Source organism: Ylistrum balloti, unplaced genomic scaffold (genome assembly GCF_031769215.1).
Source record: "Ylistrum balloti isolate Yb309-2 unplaced genomic scaffold, AGI_CSIRO_Ybal_v1 Utg369724, whole genome shotgun sequence".
NCBI lineage: Eukaryota > Metazoa > Mollusca > Bivalvia > Pectinida > Pectinidae > Ylistrum > Ylistrum balloti.
In genome coordinates this window covers 1,378,814-1,401,500 of record NW_026781942.1, presented here as the reverse complement: position 1 = coordinate 1,401,500, position 22,687 = coordinate 1,378,814, and the positions used below count along the sequence as shown (strand labels likewise).

The 22,687-nt window shown below is 37.1% G+C and overlaps 1 protein-coding gene across 1 annotated transcript; it reads left to right on the top strand.

The window, feature by feature from the left end:
- The first annotated feature begins 292 nt into the window (after positions 1-292).
- Positions 293-22,687, top strand: LOC132565487 (esterase OVCA2-like). Its single transcript, XM_060230138.1, has 8 exons — positions 293-336; positions 5,298-5,320; positions 10,262-10,332; positions 11,151-11,240; positions 14,089-14,210; positions 15,610-15,694; positions 21,446-21,586; positions 22,496-22,687. Exons 1-8 carry the CDS (start codon positions 301-303, stop codon positions 22,642-22,644), a joined length of 717 nt encoding a protein of 238 aa, XP_060086121.1. The 5' UTR covers positions 293-300; the 3' UTR covers positions 22,645-22,687.

Sequence of the window (22,687 nt, the reverse complement as noted above, 5' to 3'; positions counted from 1 at the left end):
CCGGGCGATGAACATTGGCCGTTTTTAAACCTTTTTTCTCACTAGTGTAATATTCACAAAAGTCACGAATTTAGATCAGGTTATATCGATAATCCCTTTTCATTTTTACTGTTGGGTGACCTTAGATCTCTTTGGCAAAATTATTTTCATTTTCTGGTTAACGGGCGATGTAAGACAATACTCCAGCTTATGGAGCAAAGCGGAATAATACTTTCCTTGTTGGTCGAACAAGAGTCTGGATTTAGACTATGCCCAGGTGAAATTTCGAGTTGCGTCCCTTGTTGAAAACGAAAGGAGAAAATGGCTGGAGTTGCGGACGACAGTAAAAAACTAAAGGTAACGAGCGATATGGAATCATATGGCGTCTTACAGGCTGTATTTATACTCCAGGTGTAAAGAGTGTAGTCATGACTATTGTCTTAATGTTTGTAGTCCAGTTGAGTGAAGCGGCCTTGAGCTTATTGTACACCACACGTGGACCATGGTCTTGTGCTAACGATTACACTATGAGTTTAATCAATAGTCTGAATAAGCTTACGTATACATGTACACGTGTACAACACATATTGTAAATGTTAGATTTATCTTGACAGAACACTGTGTCCGACGATATAAATATATGTTTTTTCTAGTACGTGTACTTTATTTTTTGGGTGGGAGGTGAGATTGAAAAGGTTATCAGAATAAACAACATCTATTACTGTTTGACCTTGTGACAGCCAGCAAGATCACGATCGAATGTCAAGTCATCCAATAAGCGCACATGTTTTATAATAAGATCAGTTGGTCAAATTGTTCCTTGTGACAGATGCTTTGCAAAGTTTGATGTAATTTCAAAGTAATTTCAAGAGAGACAGACTAGATGGTATATGAAATAGTATTTCTATAACTTCATGTACATCTATGTCATTATCTGATTATAAGCAGTGATGAATTTTAAACCAGACAGTCTGAACACGGGTGTCTAGGCTCTGGAACATACAATTTGTACAGACGTTATTTTGTATTTATACCAGTTACATGTATAAAAAAATACTTCTGAACTATCCAATCACATTCCATGAACATTCTTCAGGAATTGAACCTCTGGCACGAAAATCGACTGGCTGTACCAGCTGAGCCAGAGAAGCATGTTCCGTCAGCTGGGTGACAGCTGAGACTGTATTTAACAATGTGTACAAATCACACTATAATACATTCACCTGTGTAACACTGGATAGTGTCATTTCACCATTAAAAATACTAAGACACAAACTGCTTTCATTATAAATATTTTATCAGAACAATTAACTGGAAAATAGCTGTTAGTGACAAGTTTTGATATTTATATCAAAAATTTTTAAAATGTGAAACAAATACATTAAACACACATTGATGTTTAGATGCTGACTTAAGTAGTAGATATGCATGCCAAATAAAATCCTGATAAAAGGAAATCAATATTTTGTAGGTCATCTTTTCTTTAAAAAAAGTACAAAACGAAGTATTTTTGTAACTATATCTAACCACGTCAGTGATCTTCATATGTAACAGAGGGGGTAATTGAAAAAAATCCATATTCAAATACTAGTTTGAGTCACAAATATGTTGAGAATAAGTGTTGTTATTTTTCCAGGCCATCCTAATATAAACCCAATATGGCTGCCATGGCTGCCACCTTGACAAACATATTTTTAAGCTTCTTTTCAAGCTCCACTATCGCTATTGCACTGAAAATTGATGGGGAGGTAAAAGAAGGGAAGCTGACATTATTAAGCCTCATCAAAAGTTCAATATGGCAGCTATGGGTGCCATATTGTAACTTGATTAAGCAATCATGGTTTCCCTGAACGATACCTATTTTAAACTTAAAACTCCACTTGTGCCATTGCACTGAAAATTGGTGGGGAGGTTAAAGAAGGGAAGCTGACAAAGTGTCATTATTTGGCCTCATCAAAAGTTCAATATGGCAGCTATGGGTGCCATTTTGTAACTGATTAAGCAATCAAGGTTTCCCTGAACAATACCTATTTTAAACTTCATCTCAACTTGCACCAGTGAGATTCAGCAACAAATAAGATATAATGCCTCTGTTAGAAATCTGATATGGCTGCTGTGTTCCAAAACACATTTTAAAATCCTCAAGTTCACAAGTGGTATTGTCATTGAGCTGAAACTTGCCTGAAATGATCATTAGATAATTGTGACTAACCGTTATTATATTTTTTTTGGGTTAGTCCAAATTCAATATGGGTGCCATTTTGAAAATTTCAACTTCTTTCTAAGTTCCATTAGTGCAAATTTGTGAGAATGTGGAAAATCTGAAAGGAAGACTTTCCACCCCTACCCTTTCCCCTTTACTGTTTAAGAATTTTCCCTGCTACAGGTAATGTTACTGCTGATATATATATCATATGTAGGTCTTTGTAGTCAAATGACCTTTAAGGCTACATGTGGGCCTTTTGTTATTATTGGTTTTAGTAAAGCAACAGCTTCAAATCAGCATCAATTCAAATCAATTCGGAGCACAACTTTTTCTCCTTTGATTAAAGTACATACATTGATAAGGTAATGTCATGTGTGTCTGCTAAGTGCATGCATAATGTTCTGTTCATTTATCCATGAATAAGAAATTGTGATTTTAACAAATAATGTTACTTTTGAAAACAATGTCACAGGTGAAAGTGATTGAGTGAAACAGAACTTTTTTTTCCCCTTTGAAATTCAAAATTTGTATTTTGTTATGTAAGCAAATTGTTTTGTTACTGGTGAAACAGTGATATGGGAGCTTTAGCCAGTCATTACTTCGCAAGATGTTTGCATGCTGTACAAAATATAATGATTGTACTGCAAACTGGCAGCTGTGGTGATATAATCAACTTTATCATACCACATTGCCAGTAAATTAGCTTGGTGGTCTCATTTTGTCGCAAACTTACTATCAACACCATCAGGATCACTTGACCTACTTACCTAAGAAAGCAAGAAATAAATATTATGATAAGTTTCTGTGATGGAGTCAACTGAAAAAGTAATATCCTTTTATTGATTAATGTCGCAAATCTTGATTGGTCCATCCATGTGGTGGTCAGTTGTTGATGGTGATGGTCAGTTATTGTGAGATGTGTGAACAAGTCCCTGGCCAGTTTGTAGTGAGCAATCCTGGTGATGTATCTTCTGACCAGGTCACCTTGTCAGTAGGGTCATTGATGTTTACCAGGACACTGGACCAGGTTGTAGAATGTCTCCACCACCATGCTGACCCTCTGTCTGGCTCAGGACAGTTTGACTGTCAGTACTGCTAGACAGCCTGGGCTGATATCACAGAAATGTTTACTTTAAACCAATCTTATTCTGTCAATATAATCAAGATGAAAACTGGTAATGTGTTTACTTCGCATGCTAGTTCCCATGTAATTATGTCAGAGTTATAGCGAGCTTGGATTGATCAATAATTACATGTACATTTACTAGAATGGAAATATTATAAGAATCCTTTTAATTTTGGACAAGGTTATAATGCTGTTGTTCTGATTATAAAAATGGTTTGCCTGCACCACCCCAAGGACTTAGTCCCATGTCTGAAATTATACATGGCATGGAGTAAGTAGAAATATCTTCTTTGTAAACAATATACAGACACTGTGAATTAATATCCAGATGGGCAAGTCAGGCCCTATTGGCTTCTTCTCAGTTGCTAAGGTTAACAATTGTTGTTGTTATCAGATAAAAGCAGTTAAGAAAATACAGAGCAAGCAGATGAATACTTTTACTAATCGTAAAACAAGTTGGAGTGATCTTAAAATATGACAAATTAACAAGATTACTGCAGGTTACTGTTGAGTGATTCAGAAGCATCTGGTTTGTAATCATTATGTTTAGTACTACTTTGTGTTGGTTTCCCTTGTTCACTCAGTTATACAAGAGATTAACAACAAAATGTCAGAATCTATCATCAAACATTCATCATTTGTAACAGCTTCATTTTTTGGGGTTTTTGAAAAAAAAAAGTCATTGATTTTACACATGTATACCTGTGATTGTGCTTTGGTATCTCAGTATTTCATTAAATTGCAAGGTTAATTCATCAATATTTCATAATACACTGTGAGCTGTGAATGTTCTCCCTACGATTATAGAGAATGTATTTGTCTCATTTCAACCTTTGTCCCAGTAGTGATATTTTGTAGAACATAAATCATTTTTGTTTAGAATTCACTGGTTACAGATTTTGTATAGATTGTAGAGAATCCAAGCTATAGTTGTAAAAGGCAGGGCCTGACTCTTGGGTAACCTAGCACACCCATCAGTTATCTCACCTCCTGTTGAGTGAGATGTGAGAACTGATTATGTTATACGAGACCCAGTGTGCCTTCTCTGGACTTGGTGTTCTAACAAATTACTTCTTAACATTGTGGTTCTAAATATTTGAACGATTCTTGTCTGAGGTCTTGGTGGCAATTAGCCACTCTGATGCCGTGTTCGGAGCGGTGACCCAGGAAATCCAGTCCAAGACTTATGGCCCTGTGTAAAAGCCACTTTATCCATTCACCTTGTTTTACGCCTTCAATGCTCCAACTTATACTGGAAAATTAATTTCCTCCAAAACCAGCCATTTGTTTCCTAGGGTTAGATTAAGGGGATAGATCTATTTGATTGTTCTGGTGAACATGTCATTTTTGGATGTAGGGCTAATCAATTTCCATGCATTAATGATAACACACAGCTGTTGTTGCTAAAAAGTAGGCCTCATCTTGACATTTAGGATATTTTCAGGCGCTCAATTACCACTTGATATTTTGTAGGTGTACAAGTTAAATTGGTATTTAACACGGATTCAGGAATCAGTCTAGATTCAACTCAAATAAATTATTTTCCTGATCATTCAGAAGATCTTTGGAGAGTGCTTTCTCGTAGACTACTGTAAAGGTTTTTTTTTTCTATTTTAGGGTTTTGTTTTTTGCAGTTATCAAAAATGCGAAAAAGAAAGAATGAAAATGAAAGAGAAATCCATGTATGACTTCTGTCAAAGCTCATGAATTTGGAAGCATCAGAGATAGATGCCTATACTAGGATCATGATATTGAACTACTTAAAAATAACATGCTGGAATTACAGGAATTGGGCTTATTTATGTATGACCTTGACCCAATTTGAAGGCTTTTTTAATTCTATATGGGATCTTTAGATGTGATACTAGAAGGAAGGGTAACATTTACTTACAAAGTAATACTATATGATATGGTGTATTATGCACAATGTGTTATATCACAGTGCTTTATTTCTATGATTTGATTTTTTATATATCTTTTTTTCAGATACTTTGTCTGCATGGATATAGGTAAGATTGTGAAATTTCTCAAGTTACACAACACACCAATAACATTTTGTTGAAAATACCAAGAGTGTATCCCTACTCTTTTATTCCATACATCATACCTGTAATCTCTGTTAGAGTCGCCTCCCTTACTTAAAATTATTAAATAGTTTATATGACATATGCAGGAGTAATCTCCGTTGTATATTGTAAATGCTACCTTACACCAAAGTTCAGGGTTACAGTAATCTCCCTTGCATATTTTTTAGTTAATGACGCATGCTACCTTACATTGTAGTTCTTATGATTTTGAGTGGCAGTAATCTCCCTTTCCTACTGTTAGGGCAAAGGACCATAAACCATAGTTTCTGTGATCTGTGTTAGATATTTTGTAGTGGTCTTATGATATTTCAATATGTATCGATACCAGCAAAATTTTAGCTTTGATACAATACAGTGATGTTTTTGTGACAGTGATCATGATTAAATAACCACTTGTTATCTAAAATTAAAATTTACAAGTTTGTTTTAAATTTGAAGTAAAGGTGTAGGAAGGGAAGATTTTTTTGGGAGGTATATATCATGTTTCTTTTGGTTCCTTATCATATTGTAGTATCTGTATCACTATACATATATACACCATTTATCATATGGTGAGTTGTTGGCAAAACACAAGCCTAACTTATTTCCCTTAGAGAACATTTATTGGGAATAGCTATTGTGTGATGATATAACTTGCCGAAGAAACTTTGTATACCTTAACCGTTAACCGTTAACAATAATAGAAAAGTAAAAGGATTCATACCATTAGACAATGCAACACAGGATATCATAAAAAGGAAGCATTCACTTGCAAAAAAAGCAATAGCAAACAAAGACCCCCTAGTTCAAAAGGAATATAGAAGGGCAAGGAACCAGGCAAAAAAGGCCACAAGAAAATTAAGAAAGAAATTTGAAAGAGACCTGTCTTTAAAGGCCAAAGAGAATCCAAAGGCAATCTGGAAATATATAAAGTCAAAATCAAAAACTAAAGTGCGTATTGGAGATTTATATACGGATCAAACAGACAGAACATCCCCGAAAACAAGTAGTGATAAAGATAAGGCAAACATACTGGCGGAGTTCTTTAAAAGCGTGTTTGTTGAAGAAGATGGAAATATACCAGCAATGGAAGTAAAAGATATGACAAGTGAAATGCAAGACATGGTAATAAATGAACAACAAGTTGTGAAAGTACTGCAAAAGTTGAAAAAGGATAAATCCCCAGGACTCGATAACCTACACCCACGAGTTCTACGTGAAATTTCTTCATCGATAGCCTCGCCGCTTACTTTATTATTTAACCAATCTCTTCAACAAGGTGCTGCACCAGAAGCATGGAAGAAAGCTCAAATAACGGCCATATACAAAAAAGGCGATAAAAGCGAGGCTGGTAACTATAGGCCAGTTAGCCTCACTTCAATTATTTGTAAAACGATGGAAACACTGGTAAGAGATCATATTGTAAGCTATATGAGACAGAATGATATGTTCACACCACAACAATTTGGATTCTTGGCAGGGAGATCTATTTCATTGCAGATGCTTGAAGTTTTGGATAAATGGACAGAAGCTTTGGATACAGGCCGTTCAATAGATTGTATTTATTTGGATTTAAAAAAGGCTTTTGATACTGTCCCCCATAATAGACTATTGAGTAAACTTAAGGCATACAAATTCTCAAACCAAATTTTAAACTGGATCAATAGCTTCCTGAACAACCGAATGCAAAGGGTAACTGTAAATGGTGAACATTCAGAATGGACTAGAGTGTCATCGGGTATACCACAAGGATCCGTCCTAGGACCAATCCTCTTTGTCATGTTTGTAAATGATCTACCGGACTCGGTCAATTCGTGCATGTTTCTATTTGCGGATGATACGAAAATATTTAGGATCATAGAAAATGAAGAAGATAAGGCAATTCTCCAAAAAGACTTACAGAGCATGGAAGAATGGAGCAAAAGATGGCTTTTGCAAGTACATCCACAAAAATGTAAACATATGCGCATTGGAACTATGGATAAGGAAGAATCAACATCATATACAATCAACAACCAGGAATTAATACAAACAAATAAAGAAAAAGACATCGGTATCACAGTAGATCATAAGCTCACATTTGAAGATCATTTAAGTGAAAAAGTAAACAAGGCCAATTCCATGTTCGCCATGCTTAGGAGAACTTTTGAATACATGAACAAACAGACATTCATACCATTATACAAGTCATTAGTAAGGATTCATTTGGACTTTGCCAGTTCTGTTTGGTCGCCTTACAAAATGAAGGATATTGAAAAGCTGGAAAGTGTCCAGAGAAGATCAACTAAGCAACTGCCAGGAATGAAGGATATATCCTACCCGGAAAGGCTAGTTAAATTAAACCTTCCAACGCTTGCATATCGACGAATAAGAGGAGATATGATCGAGGCTTACAAGATTATTAGCGGAATATATGATCAGGATACCAACAGCATCTTAAAACCATGGAACAGCGCAGCAGCGAAAAACAGCAGCAGAGGAAACTCTAGAAAGATATTCCCAGAGAGATCCAGAACAAACGTTAGAAAGAACTTCTTCTCCCAACGAGTGGTCAATGTATGGAACAATTTACCTGAGAATATAGTATCAGCACCAAATATTAACACTTTTAAAAATAGACTGGATAAACATTGGGCTTCTCAAGAACTTGTTTATAATTATAAAGCTTCAATTATTTAGGAAAAAAAAAATAAAAAAAAATGTTGCTTCATTGTACTTGGAACCGATAAAACAAACGCAATATAACAATTATGATAATCTAACTAACATTTATTGATGAGATGTGGAAACACATATTTATGAACATTGTATTCAAATGTATATATTTGTGTATACATGTATATATATGTATTATGGTTGGAGTCTGGTGTAGAGGGTCGAAAAATCGAGCCTGTACCAGAAATAAACTTAACTTAACTTAACTTAACTTAACTTGTAATCAATTTGATAAAATAGTTCAGGCAAATATTGTATATTTTGCTTTAGAAGGAATTGATACAGAGTCACTTCACCAGTACTTTGTGAGGTATAAGTGAATATTGACTGTAGACTCAGATCCTATACCTAGTTTTTGTTCTACAACAAACTTTGGGTTTTATGTTTAAAAACATACCTAGTTTCTACACTAGGGTACTTCTATTTTCAGTTGTTAAAACAATTCAAATAGTTTCAAGTCTGTGACTACTTCTTTTTAGGTCAACTGAGATAAAGTCTTATTGTGACCTATTGTGATCACTGTCCAGTATCTTGCACCATAAACTTTTTCAACTTCTTTCAAAAACCCCTGAATCGATCCAATGAAAATTTTGCAAAAACCTTCCCTGGCCTGAGATGTACCAGAGTAGTGAAGTATACGGTCCCCACCCAACAGAGGGCTGACCGGGTGGGGCCAAAAGGGTCAAATTGAGTCAGATTTCAAAAATCTTCTCAGCACCCAGATGTGGTAGAATCAAATACTCTTCATGGTTGGAATCATCTTAAGGTGCTATCCCAAAATTGTAATCACACATTTCCCTTTGTGGAGGGGATAAATTTTATTATAGTTTATATAGGGAAAATAGGTTTTTGAGCATTATTTGTGTAATTTCCATTGGAAATACTTTAAACTTGGTTAGAATCATGGAGGATAATGGCTAGATGGTATTCCTACATTGATCCTGACTGACCTCCAGGGGCTGATGGGCGGAGCCAAAAGGGGTCAAATTGACTCCAATTTAAAAAATCTGCTCAACACTGACATTTGATAGAATCAAATACGCTTCATTGATGAAAGTGTCTTAAGGTGCTTTAATGACCAAAATGGATCTCACATTTCTTTCTGTGGCGGAGTTAACTTTACATTAATTTTTACAGTAAAATTACATTTTTGAGCATAATGCTGTATATTTCTCACTTGAAATAACGTGGTAAGAATTATTAGTATAGGATGACAGTTTTGATGGTATGTATGTATGTATTGACACTAGCTTACTATAATCAACGTCACAATTTCTGTTTCATGACACTTGATAACTATCCTTTAACCTTTATATTCAATATTGCTTATCTCAGGTGAGCATTAAGGCCTCTTGTTTGATCATACATCAAGAGAGACAACTCTTACATATCATAATCTTCATGATGTACACATCCTGATTAGCTTGATTTATGAATTTTGATAGAATTTGATCATTTAAACTATACAGTGTTGCCAACATCTCATTGAATCTGGTCATACACCCTTCCAAATCAAGGGCATATGTTAAAGGTCTACAGGTATAAAGGCCTTCTAACCAATTCTTTTTATAGTTATCACATTAAATTTTTATAGATTTAGATGATGATTTGCATTATGGTTGAAAATGATTTTGACTGTTGTAGATCCAAATATTAAAACTGAAGCTCATAAATACTGAGCAAAGCTAAGGAAATACCTCATAATTCTATTATTCTGTTGGCATTTTGTCTCAAGATCATGATATGATCAGGTTGATGTGACAAACTCTGGTGAGTTGGTGAGATGGTACTGTGATGTGCTGAATTATTATAATGTTTGCTGAGTGAGTTGGTGAGACTGTACTGTGATGTGCTGAATTATTATAATGTTTGCTGAGTGAGTTGGTGAGACTGTACTGTGATGTGCTGAATTATTATAATGTTTGCTGAGTGAGTTGGTGAGACTGTACTGTGATGTGCTGAATTATTATAATGTTTGCTGAGTGAGTTGGTGAGACTGTACTGTGATGTGCTGAATTTTTAAGATATTTGCTACCATAACACATATTTGTTCAACAGGGGAAGACTACGAAAGATAAATAGTTTTGAAATGCAATGAACATTTACCCACACATAGGGTTATACAATGTACAGTTTACAGTGTTCATTACATGTGTCCATCCTTTTCAGACAAAATGGTCAGACATTTCGAGAGAGAACAGGTGCATTCAGGAAGATCATTAAAAGTCGAGCAGAGCTAGGTAAAGTCGTATCCCTGTTTCTTATTAACTTTAGTATATGGAAACACCAATTTTCCCTGAAAGTGATTATAAAAAAGTGATAAAATCACATCTTTAGAGGGCGTATCATCCTTTTTTGGCTTGAAATTTTGAATGTGTTCAGTTCCTCTTGTAGAAATGACAATGGACAATTCATAGTTTTAGTACAAAGTCTCATGATGACCTATTGTGATACCATTTTGTCTGGGATCATCTAGCATCGTCCATTGTCTATCCATAAACTTTTAAAATTTTTGACTTCTGGAAAACCCTTGGACTAGTTTCAATGAAACTTGGCAGAGAATTTCCATGGTCAAAGGTTAACTCAAATTGTAAATTAGATGGTCATCAACCATCAGGGACATGAGAGGCGGGGCCAAAAATGGCCACATTGACTGAAATTTCAAAAATCTTCCCAATACCAAATATGGTAGAATCAAATACTGTTAAGAGATGGAAGGGTCAAAAAGTAAAATGTTTCTGTCCTTGAACAATTAGCATTTCACATTTTCTCTTCTCTCTGCTACACATTCTTTCCAATTGTTTGTATTGGTTAGTTCACTCAGGTGACTGTAAAGGCCTCATTTCAATCTGTGGAATTGAACTTTAGTTTAATGGGAATGCCAAGGAACTCAGGTCTGCAAATTGTTGTTTTTTATTGCCTTTATCTCTTTATTGTAACAGCACAATGGATGAAATTAGGATTTGTATACATGTACATTAGTTCATAGTAAATACATAATGCTTAGTTTTAATTACCAATGATTTTTTAAGCCCAGGTGCCTCTTGCTTTTATCTAGTATTTGTGACAGCCCCAAACCGTGTCCCTCCATTGCCAGGAGAGGAAGGAGACACACCTAGTGATGCTGCCTCTGACACACCCAACAAAGGTAGATATACTATAATATGTATCTGTTGTCAAAATTACATAGATCACACAGGTATGAGTGTGACAGGTGTACAGATTACACAGGTATGAGTGTGACAGGTCTACAGATTACACAGGTGTGAGTGTGACAGGTGTACAGATTACACAGGTGTGAGTGTGACAGATGTACAGATTACACAGGTGTGAGTGTGACAGATGTACAGATTACACAGGTGTGAGTGTGACAGATGTACAGATTACCACAGGTGTGAGTGTGACAGATGTACAGATTACACAGATGTGAGTGTGACAGATGTACAGATTACACAGGTGTGAGTGTGACAGATGTACAGATTACACAGGTGTGAGTGTGACAGGTGTACAGATTACACAGGTGTGAGTGTGACAGATGTACAGATTACACAGGTGTGAGTGTGACAGATGTACAGATTACACAGATGTGAGTGTGACAGGTGTACAGATTACACAGGTGTGCGTGTGACAGATGTACAGATTACACAGGTGTGAGTGTGACAGGTAAACAGATTACACAGGTGTAAGTATAATTTTGTTGACAGATGTACAGATTACTGTAACACAACGGGTAAACACGGTGTTTACTTGGGTTGACCGAAATGTTTATTTCATCGTAAAGTGGTTTTCCATAGTAAGTACTTTGCGTTAATATCCATTACAAAAGATAGTTCCTAATCAACATACAGCAGCATGTCGTGGCACCAAAAATAAATACCTGTGTAAGGCAGACAAAAACTAAACACCTGCCCGTCCATACCAAAGAGTTCCATACAAATGTCCATTAGCCAACTTGGCCAGGGTGCGCTCCATCACGGGGCAGGTCCCATACGGGACTCTGTCTGTCTCCACGTCCGACTCCCAACTCTCTCCAGCTACTCGATCCCAGATTCGACTAACTTCTGCTAGCTATTGTCTTAGTATAAATAATACCCAAATACTTAATTTCAGCATAGTCCCTATTGGACAAGAATAACCCAGCCCCTAGAGCATCTAATTATGAATGCATGTGCGACTAGGAGAACCCGTTATCAACTTCCCATCTTTGATCTACTCTCTACATTGTTTCTTATTTTGTTTACTTAAAAATACGTTCGCCAGCGCGAGACATACAAAAGAGAGCATCTATCTGTCCTTATCAATCATACTGGCGATATTCTGCCATTGTGCTTCAACACTGGGGTACACACCCCGCCCGTCATCAGGCGTGCATCACTACCTGTCACTCACGAAATTTTTACCTCGGTCCAGCATTGACTGACTTTTGACCTGATGTACTTTAAACTAAGATGCTGCTCTCTACGACACACATCATTCCAAAGTTACCATTAAATCCATTTTTTACTCATTTTGCTACATTACACAGGTGTTAGTGTAACTTTGTTGACAGATGTACAGATTACATAAGTGTGATTGTAACTTTGAAGTTAGATATACAGATTTTACAGGTGTGAGTGTAATTTTGTTGACAAATATACAGATTACAAAGTAGTTGATGTAATTGTGTTGACAGATGTACAGATTACACAGGTGTCAGTGTAATTTTGATGACAGATGTACAGATTACACAGGTGTCAGTGTAATTTTGTTGACAAATATACAGATTACAAAGTAGTTGATGTAATTGTGTTGACAGATGTACAGATTACTCAGGTGTGAGTGTAATTTTGTCGATAGATGTACAGATTACACAGATGTGAGTGTAATTTTGATGACATATGTACAGATTACTCAGGTATGAGTGTAATTTTGATGACAGACGTACAGATTACACAGGTGTGAATGTAATTTTGATGACAGACGTACAGATTACACAGGTATGAGTGTAATTTTGTTGACAGATGTACAGATTACACAGGTATGAGTGTAATTTTGATGACAGACGTACAGATTACACAGGTGTGAATGTAATTTTGATGACAGACGTACAGATTACACAGGTATGAGTGTAATTTTGTTGACAGATGTACAGATTACACAGGTATGAGTGTAATTTTGATGACAGACGTACAGATTACACAGGTATGAGTGTAATTTTGTTGACAGATGTACAGATTACACAGGTATGAGTGTAATTTTGTTGACAGATGTACAGATTACACAGGTATGAGTGTAATTTTGTTGACAGATGTACAGATTACACAGGTATGAGTGTAATTTTGTTGACAGATGTACAGATTACTCAGGTATGAGTGTAATTTTGTTGACAGATGTACAGATTACACAGGTATGAGTGTAATTTTGATGACAGATGTACAGATTACTCAGGTATGAGTGTAATTTTGTTGACAGATGTACAGATTACACAGGTATGAGTGTAATTTTGATGACAGATGTACAGATTACACAGGTGTGAATGTAATTTTGATGACAGACGTACAGATTACACAGGTATGAGTGTAATTTTGTTGACAGATGTACAGATTACACAGGTATGAGTGTAATTTTGATGACAGACGTACAGATTACACAGGTGTGAATGTAATTTTGATGACAGACGTACAGATTACACAGGTATGAGTGTAATTTTTATGACAGACGTACAGATTACACAGGTGTGAATGTAATTTTGATGACAGACGTACAGATTACACAGGTATGAGTGTAATTTTGTTGACAGATGTACAGATTACACAGGTGTCAGTGTAATTTTGTTTCATACTATAAGTCTTACATTGACGAAATTCAAAGGTAAATGTTCCCTCCAGTTAGGGATAACAGAAGTAGATTTAACAACTGAACAAAAACTTAGTTACTGACTTCCCCAGGTTTTCTTTTGTGTCGCAGATAAGTAGAAGGACTTGTGGTTTTCATTCAATGTTTCTTATACATTATAGCTGACCAGATGGGTTGGTGGTTTTCACGAGAAGATGACTATTACATGGCTCAGGACTATACTGACTGTTGCAAAGGCTACAAGGAATCACTGGATGTGGTAACACAGGCATTTAAAGAACAGGTAAAGGTAACAAGGGGTCACTGGATGTGGTAACACAGGCCTTTAAAGAACAGGTAAAGGTTACAAGGGGTCACTGGATGTGGTAACACAGGCCTATAAAGAACAGGTAAAGGTTACAAGGAGTGACTGGATGTGGTAGTACATGCCTTTAAAGAACAGGTAAAGGCTACAAGGAGTCACTGGATGTGGTAAAACAGGCCTTTAAAGAACAGGTAAAGGTTACAAGGAGTGACTGGATGTGGTAACACATGCTTTTAAAGAACAGGTAAAGGCTACAAGGAGTCACTGGATGTGGTAACACATGCTTTTAAAGAACAGGTAAAGGTTACAAGGAGTCACTGGATGTGGTAACACAGGCTTTTAAAGAACAGGTAAAGGTTACAAAGAGTGACTGGATGTGGTAATACAGGCCTTTAAAGAACAGGTAAAGGTTACAAGGAGTCACTGGATGTGGTAATACAGGCCTTTAAAGAACAGATAAAGGTTACAAAGAGTGACTGGATGTGGTAACACAGGCCTTTAAAGAACAGGTTAATGTTACAAAGAGTGACTGGATGTGGTAACACAGGTTTGAAAGAACAGGTAAAAGCTACAAGGATTCACTGGATGTGGTAACACAGGCCTTAAAAGAAAGGTAAAGGTTACAAGGAGTGACTGGATGTGGTAGTACATGCCTTTAAAGAACAGATAAAGGTTACAAGGAGTCACTGGATGTGGTAACACAGGCTTTTAAAGAACAGGTAAAGGCTACAAGGAGTCACTGGATGTGGTAACACAGGCCTTTAAAGAACAGGTAAAGGTAACAAGGGGTCACTGGATGTGGTAACACAGGCCTTTAAAGAACAGGTAAAGGTTACAAGGGGTCACTGGATGTGGTAACACAGGCTTTTAAAGAACAGATAAAGGTTACAAAGAGTGACTGGATGTGGTAACACAGGCTTTTAAAGAACAGGTAAAGGTTACAAAGAGTGACTGGATGCGGTAACACAGGCCTTTAAAGAACAGGTAAAGGTTACAAAGAGTCATTGGATGTGGTAGCACAGACTTTTAAAAAACAAGTAAAGGTTACAGGGAGTCACTTGATGTGGTAGCACAGGCCTTTAAAGAACAGGTAAAGGTTACAAAGAGTCATTGGATGTGGTAGCACAGACTTTTAAAAAACAAGTAAAGGTTACAAGGAGTCACTTGATGTGGTAACACAGGCCTTTAAAGAATTGTTGATGGTTCAAAGATAAAAAATGTATCCTGTTATTTACTAACAACTTAGCCCATGGTACTATTATTTATAAACTGTTCATAGAAGAGTATCAAAACTTCTTTTACTTTTATGGTCACATATCTTTATCTGTATATTGTATCTGCTGTAGCCATGTTTGGTATCTCAACTGCTTGCTTACAGGGTCCATTTGATGGGGTGCTGGCCTTTAGTCAAGGGGCTGCCTTCCTGTCCCTAATCTGTGCTTTGAGGGAGCAGAACCCCAAAGGTAAAGAAAAACCAAAATTCTACAGTGTCTAAAACAATAATGAAAGTATATCCAGATGTAGAGGCAATGGCTTGTCGTGTAGAGTGATGGATGAATCCTGCACCTTTTGCATGGATACCTGACAGTACGTAGGGCATTGATTTATAAGGTTTAAGCAGAATCAAGCTCAACAGGCAGGAAATTGGTTCATGTATTTTCTAGCTCACCTAGCCTGATTGGCCAAGTGACCTATCGGCATACCGTGTCGTTCTTCATCTGTCCATCCATGTGAAATTAGTTCTGTACAAACCGTGCTCTTACCTACTTGGAATGGAGAAGCAGGGAAAATTTACATGTGGTAAATTAACTTCAGCAAATTAAACCATTTGAGTGACACAGGCCCTATGGTATTGCTAAAGAAGTAGATATAGGTCATATGTTTGTGTCCACTTTGAGAGCCTTTGTTGTACAGGGATAAACAATCCATAATGGAATTAAGAAGAAACCTACTGATATGGGAATCTTACTAAAAGTTTAACTTGCATTTAGATCCAAATGCCATGGAGAATTTGTTTAATTATTGATATATTCAGTGAATAAGAAGCTGCTTATAAAACAGATGTAAATTGCTGATTCCATTGCGATTTAAAGCTAGCATTATAAAAGCATTTCTATGTCCTTATAGATGGTATGACTGTATTATAGGATTGAAGTTGGTATTGTTATCTGCAAGTCCAGTTATACAGTAAGTTTTATCAGTTTACCGTCATATAAGAAATTGATGATTATCATAGGAACTTTATAGTTCTGACCATATCATGCTATTTTATGAATAATATTACACATGTAGTCTGCTATTCCTACAAGAAGCTGAGTATAGATAACACTTGTCCTTTTAGTGAATATCGTGTTTTAAATTGTCCTCATTAGCCAGATAACTTTTGGAAATGATGATATGGGTAAGGACAAGAAGAGCACATCCTTTTGATAATTGTAACTTGATACAGGATTTGTAATGTGCAAGGGCAAGGAACTTCTTGTGAGAATATATGTAGTTGTGAGAAGACATTTGATTGTCTGTGAGAGGTCATGTGATCATGTAAGAAATGTATAAAAGGGAAAGTAAACCCCTGGACTGTTGAAACCTCTGTGCACCTCTCCCTAGTGTGACTTTAGGATAGTGTTCTTACTAGTGTTGTCAACAAATTGTTAGAATAATTAGAGTTAAAGACTTTGTTTAGTGCTTAAGTTTACCAATGTGTTCATTAGTGAAGTTAGTGTGAAGGACTTACCTAAATTTACAAGGTATGTAGTCTATAAAGAGGTATTAGTGAAGTTAGTGTGAAGGACGTACCTAAATTTACAAGGTATGTAGTCTATAAAGAGATATTAGTGAAGTTAGTGTGAAGGACGTACCTAAATTTACAAGGTATGTAGTCTATAAAGAGATATTAGTGAAGTTAGTGTGAAGGACTTACCTAAATTTACAAGGTATGTAGTCTATAAAGAGATATTAGTGAAGTTAGTGTGAAGGACGTACCTAAATTTACAAGGTATGTAGTCTATAAAGAGATATTAGTGAAGTTAGTGTGAAGGACGTACCTAAATTTACAAGGTATGTAGTCTATAAAGAGATATTAGTGAAGTTAGTGTGAAGGACGTACCTAAATTTACAAGGTATGTAGTCTATAAAGAGATATTAGTGAAGTTAGTGTGAAGGACGTACCTAAATTTACAAGGTATGTAGTCTATAAAGAGATATTAGTGATTTTCAATCCTTTGTACTTCAGTTTAATCAACTTACTGCAAGGCCAGGCCTGTTCCTGTCTATACTATGAGGCCAGGCCTCTTATTATGTATACTACGAGGCAAGGCCTGTTACTATATATACCACTAGGCCAGGCCTGTTACTATATATACCACTAGGTCAGGCCTGTTACTGTCTATACTATGAGGCCAGGCCTCTTATTATGTTTACTACGAGGCAAGGCCTGTTACTATATATACCAATAGGCCAGGCCTGTTACTATATATACCACGAGGTCAGGCCTGTTACTGTCTATACTATGAGGCCAGGCCTCTTATTATGTTTACTACGAGGCAAGGCCTGTTACTATATATACCAATAGGCCAGGCCTGTTACTATATATACCACTAGGTCAGGCCTGTTACTGTCTATACTATGAGGCCAGGCCTCTTACTATGTTTACTACGAAGCAAGGCCTGTTATTATATATACCAATAGGCCAGGCCTGTTACTATATATACCACTAGGTCAGGCCTGTTACTGTCTATACAATGAGGCCAGGCCTATTACTATATATACCATGAGGCCAGGCCTGTAACTGTCTATACTACAAGGCCAGGCCTGTTACTGTCTATACTACAAGGCCAGGTCTGTCACTGTACATACCTTGAGGTCAGGTCTGTTACTATATATACAGTGAGGCCAGGCCTGTTACTATTCATATCGTGAGGCAAGGCCTGTGACTGTGTATACCATGAGGTCAGGTCTGTTACTATATATATTGTGAGGACAGGCCTGTTACTATATATATTGTGAGGCCAGGTCTGTTACTATATATACCACAAGGCTATATATACCATGAGGTCAGGCCTGTTACTATATATATTGTGAGGCCAGGCCTGTTACTATATATACCTCGAGAACAGGCCTGTTACTATATATATACACCGTAAGGACAGGCCTGTTACTATATATATACCGTGAGGCCAGGCTTGTTACTATATATACCATAAGGCTAGACATGTTACTATATATATATACCATGAGGACAGGCCTGTTACTATATATACCGTGAGGTCAGGCCTGTTTCTATATATACCGTGAGGACAGGCCTGTTACTATATATACCATGAGGACAGGCCTGTTACTATATATACCGTGAGGTCAGGCCTGTTTCTATATATACCGTGAGGACAGGCCTGTTACTATATATACCATGAGGACAGGCCTGTTACTATATATATATTGTCCTGTTACTATATATATACTGTGAGGACAGGCCTGTTACTGTATATACCATGAGGCTAGACCTGTTACTATATATATATACCATGAGGTCAGGCCTGTTTCTATATATACCGTGAGGACAGGCCTGTTACTATATATACCATGAGGACAGGCCTGTTACTATATATACATGTACCATGAGGCCAGGCCTGTTACTATATATATACCATGAGGCCAGGCCTGTTTCTATATATACCGTGAGGACAGGCCTGATACTATATATACCGTGAGGACAGGCCTGTTACTATATATACCGTGAGGCCAGGCCTGTTTCTATGTATACCGTGAGGACAGGCCAGTTACTATATATATTGTGAGGCCAGGCCTGTTACTATATATACCGTGAGGACAGGCCTGTTACTATATATATTGTGAGGACAGGCCTGTTACTATATATATTGTGAGGCCAGGCCTGTTACTATATATACCACTAGGACAGGCCTGTTACTATATATATTGTGAGGCCAGGCCTGTTACTATATATACCGTGAGGACAGGCCTGTTACTATATATATTGTGAGGTCAGGCCTGTTACTATATATATTGTGAGGTCAGGCCTGTTTCTATATATACCGTGAGGCCAGGCCTGTTTCTATATATACCGTGAGGACAGGCCTGTTACTATGTATACCACTAGGACAGGCTTGTTACTATATATATGGTGAGGCCAGGCCTGTTACTACATATACCTTGAGAACAGGCCTGTTACTATATATACCGTGCGGACAGGCCTGTTACTATATATATTGTGAGGCCGGGCCTGTTACTATATATACCTTGAGAACAGGCCTGTTACTACATATACCTTGAGAACAGGCCTGTTACTATATATACCTTGAGAACAGGCCTGTTTCTATATATACCTTGAGAACAGGCCTGTTACTATATATACCACTAGGCCAGGCCTGTTACTACATATACCTTGAGAACAGGCCTGTTACTGTATATACCTTGAGAACAGGCCTGTTACTATATATACCTTGAGAACAGGCCTGTTACTATATATACCTTGAGAACAGGCCTGTTACTATATATACCGTGAGACCAGGCCTGTTTCTATATATACCGTGAGGACAGGCCTGTTGCTATATATATTGTGAGGCCAGGCCTGTTACTATATATACCATGAGGACAGGCCTGTTACTATATATATTGTGAGGACAGGCCTGTTACTACATATACCTTGAGAACAGGCCTGTTACTATATATACCTTGAGAACAGGCCTGTTTCTATATATACCTTGAGAACAGGCCTGTTACTATATATACCACTAGGCCAGGCCTGTTACTACATATACCTTGAGAACAGGCCTGTTACTGTATATACCTTGAGAACAGGCCTGTTACTATATATACCTTGAGAACAGGCCTGTTACTATATATACCTTGAGAACAGGCCTGTTACTATATATACCGTGAGACCAGGTCTGTTTCTATATATACCGTGAGGGCAGGCCTGTTGCTATATATATTGTGAGGCCAGGCCTGTTACTATATATACCGTGAGGACAGGCCTGTTACTATATATATTGTGAGGACAGGCCTGTTACTATATATATTGTGAGGCCAGGCCTGTTACTATATATACCACTAGGACAGGCTTGTTACTATATATATTGTGAGGCCAGGCCTTTTACTATATATACCGTGAGGACAGGCCTGTTACTATATATATTGTGAGGACAGGCCTGTTACTATATATATACCATGAGGACAGGCCTGTTTCTATATATATTGTGAGGCCAGGCCTGTTACTATATATACCACTAGGACAGGCCTGTTACTATATATATTGTGAGGTCAGGCCTGTTACTATATATATTGTGAGGTCAGGCCTGTTTCTATATATACCGTGAGACCAGGCCTGTTTCTATATATACAGTGAGGACAGGCCTGTTACTATATATACCACTAGGACAGGCTTGTTACTATATATATGGTGAGGCCAGGCCTGTTACTACATATACCTTGAGAACAGGCCTGTTACTATATATACCGTGCGGACAGGCCTGTTACTATATATATTGTGAGGCCGGGCCTGTTACTATATATACCACTAGGCCAGGCCTGTTACTACATATACCTTGAGAACAGGCCTGTTACTATATATACCTTGAGAACAGGCCTGTTTCTATATATACCTTGAGAACAGGCCTGTTACTATATATACCACTAGGCCAGGCCTGTTACTACATATACCTTGAGAACAGGCCTGTTACTGTATATACCTTGAGAACAGGCCTGTTACTATATATACCTTGAGAACAGGCCTGTTACTATATATACCTTGAGAACAGGCCTGTTACTATATATACCACTAGGACAGGCCTGTTACTACATATACCTTGAGAACAGGCCTGTTACTATATATACCTTGAGAACAGGCCTGTTACTATATATACCACTAGGACAGGCCTGTTACTATATATACCTTGAGAACAGGCCTGTTACTATATATACCTTGAGAACAGGCCTGTTACTATATATACCTTGAGAACAGGCCTGTTACTATATATACTTTGAGAACAGGCCTGTTACTACATATACCTTGAGAACAGGCCTGTTACTATTTATTCCTTCATGGTTATTATTCTGATTGTTTATTACCTTATAGGAACTACATCATCCTTCCTCCTGCCTGTTTAGATTGTTTCTACTTGCTTTAATTGTAAAAACATTGGTTTCATAACTCTAATATTTGCGTTTTGTTTATTTTGTGTCATATTTCTGAACTGCAGATACTCCATATCAGTTTGATTTTGTGATCCTGGTGGCTGGATTTAAGAGTAGACAGTCTCCACACCAAGACCTTTATACCACAAAATTATCTTTGCCTTCCTTACATGTATTTGGCGACACTGACAAGGTCATTCAGAAAGGTGAGTCAAGGTTATAAATAAATCTTATTACAGGCAATGTTATAGAAAAGACGCAACAAAGAAAATCAAGCCAAAAAGATTATCAGGAAATAAAATGAATTACCATGACTGTAACCATTTTTGAGGATTGATATCCCTTTGTTGAAGACTCACTTGGATTGTATCTGATTATATCTATACCCTGTCCCGTTTAAACTGGCCTTGTCCAAAGGATCGGTGAACTTATGCCATAGCACAACGTTCTGCATCCATCAACTTTGAACTAACCATCACTACTAGTCATGAACCACGAAAAAAGACTTGGAGACCAAATCTGGTCTGAAGCATCAGTGGGGAATGATAGGGGGAAAAAAAGAACAAATTCTTTAAAATCCTACTCATGTAGGAATGATTGAATTTTGCCCAAATTTGGTCTGAAGCATTCTTGGGTGAAGGGAAACAAGTCTTGTATAAAAGTACGGGTTGCTACCCTGGGACAAGAACGGCAGGACCCAATGGGGAAATAGAGCAAATTCTTTATATCCTCCTTCTCCTGTAGAAATGATAGAAATTTGACCAAAATTGATGAAGTACTCATGACCCATTCTTGAATCTTTGCCTCAGTTCTTGTTTTGTTAGGTCAATGGTTAGGTAGAAGCAGGTCAGTGTATTAAAAAAACTCATTATGTGATGAGGGATGTCTTATAAGATTTTCCTGATCATAAATATTGTTTTCATGGATGTAAAAAGAAACAATTCATATTGGTTTAAATTTTGTCATTGTTTTACGGAAATATTTATGGTTTACAGGGTTTTGATTGAGAAACCCATTTGTGGTAACAGCTTTAAAAAAATGTTTGGTTGTTTAGGATAAGCATGCTCAGGGGAAATAAATGATCCTTCTGATGAGAGTTGATGTCTTTGTAACAGAGATGAGTGAAGAACTCCTTCCCTGCTATTCTGACAAAATGATCCTACAACATCCTGGTGGCCATTTCATCCCTGCCTCCGGACCACAGAAGAAGGTGTACATCGAGTTCTTGGATAGAATGCTCGAGAGGAAGAAAGCACGCACATGATTTTGAGATGTAATAGTTAGCCATTAAAGAGGTAGAATTGTGA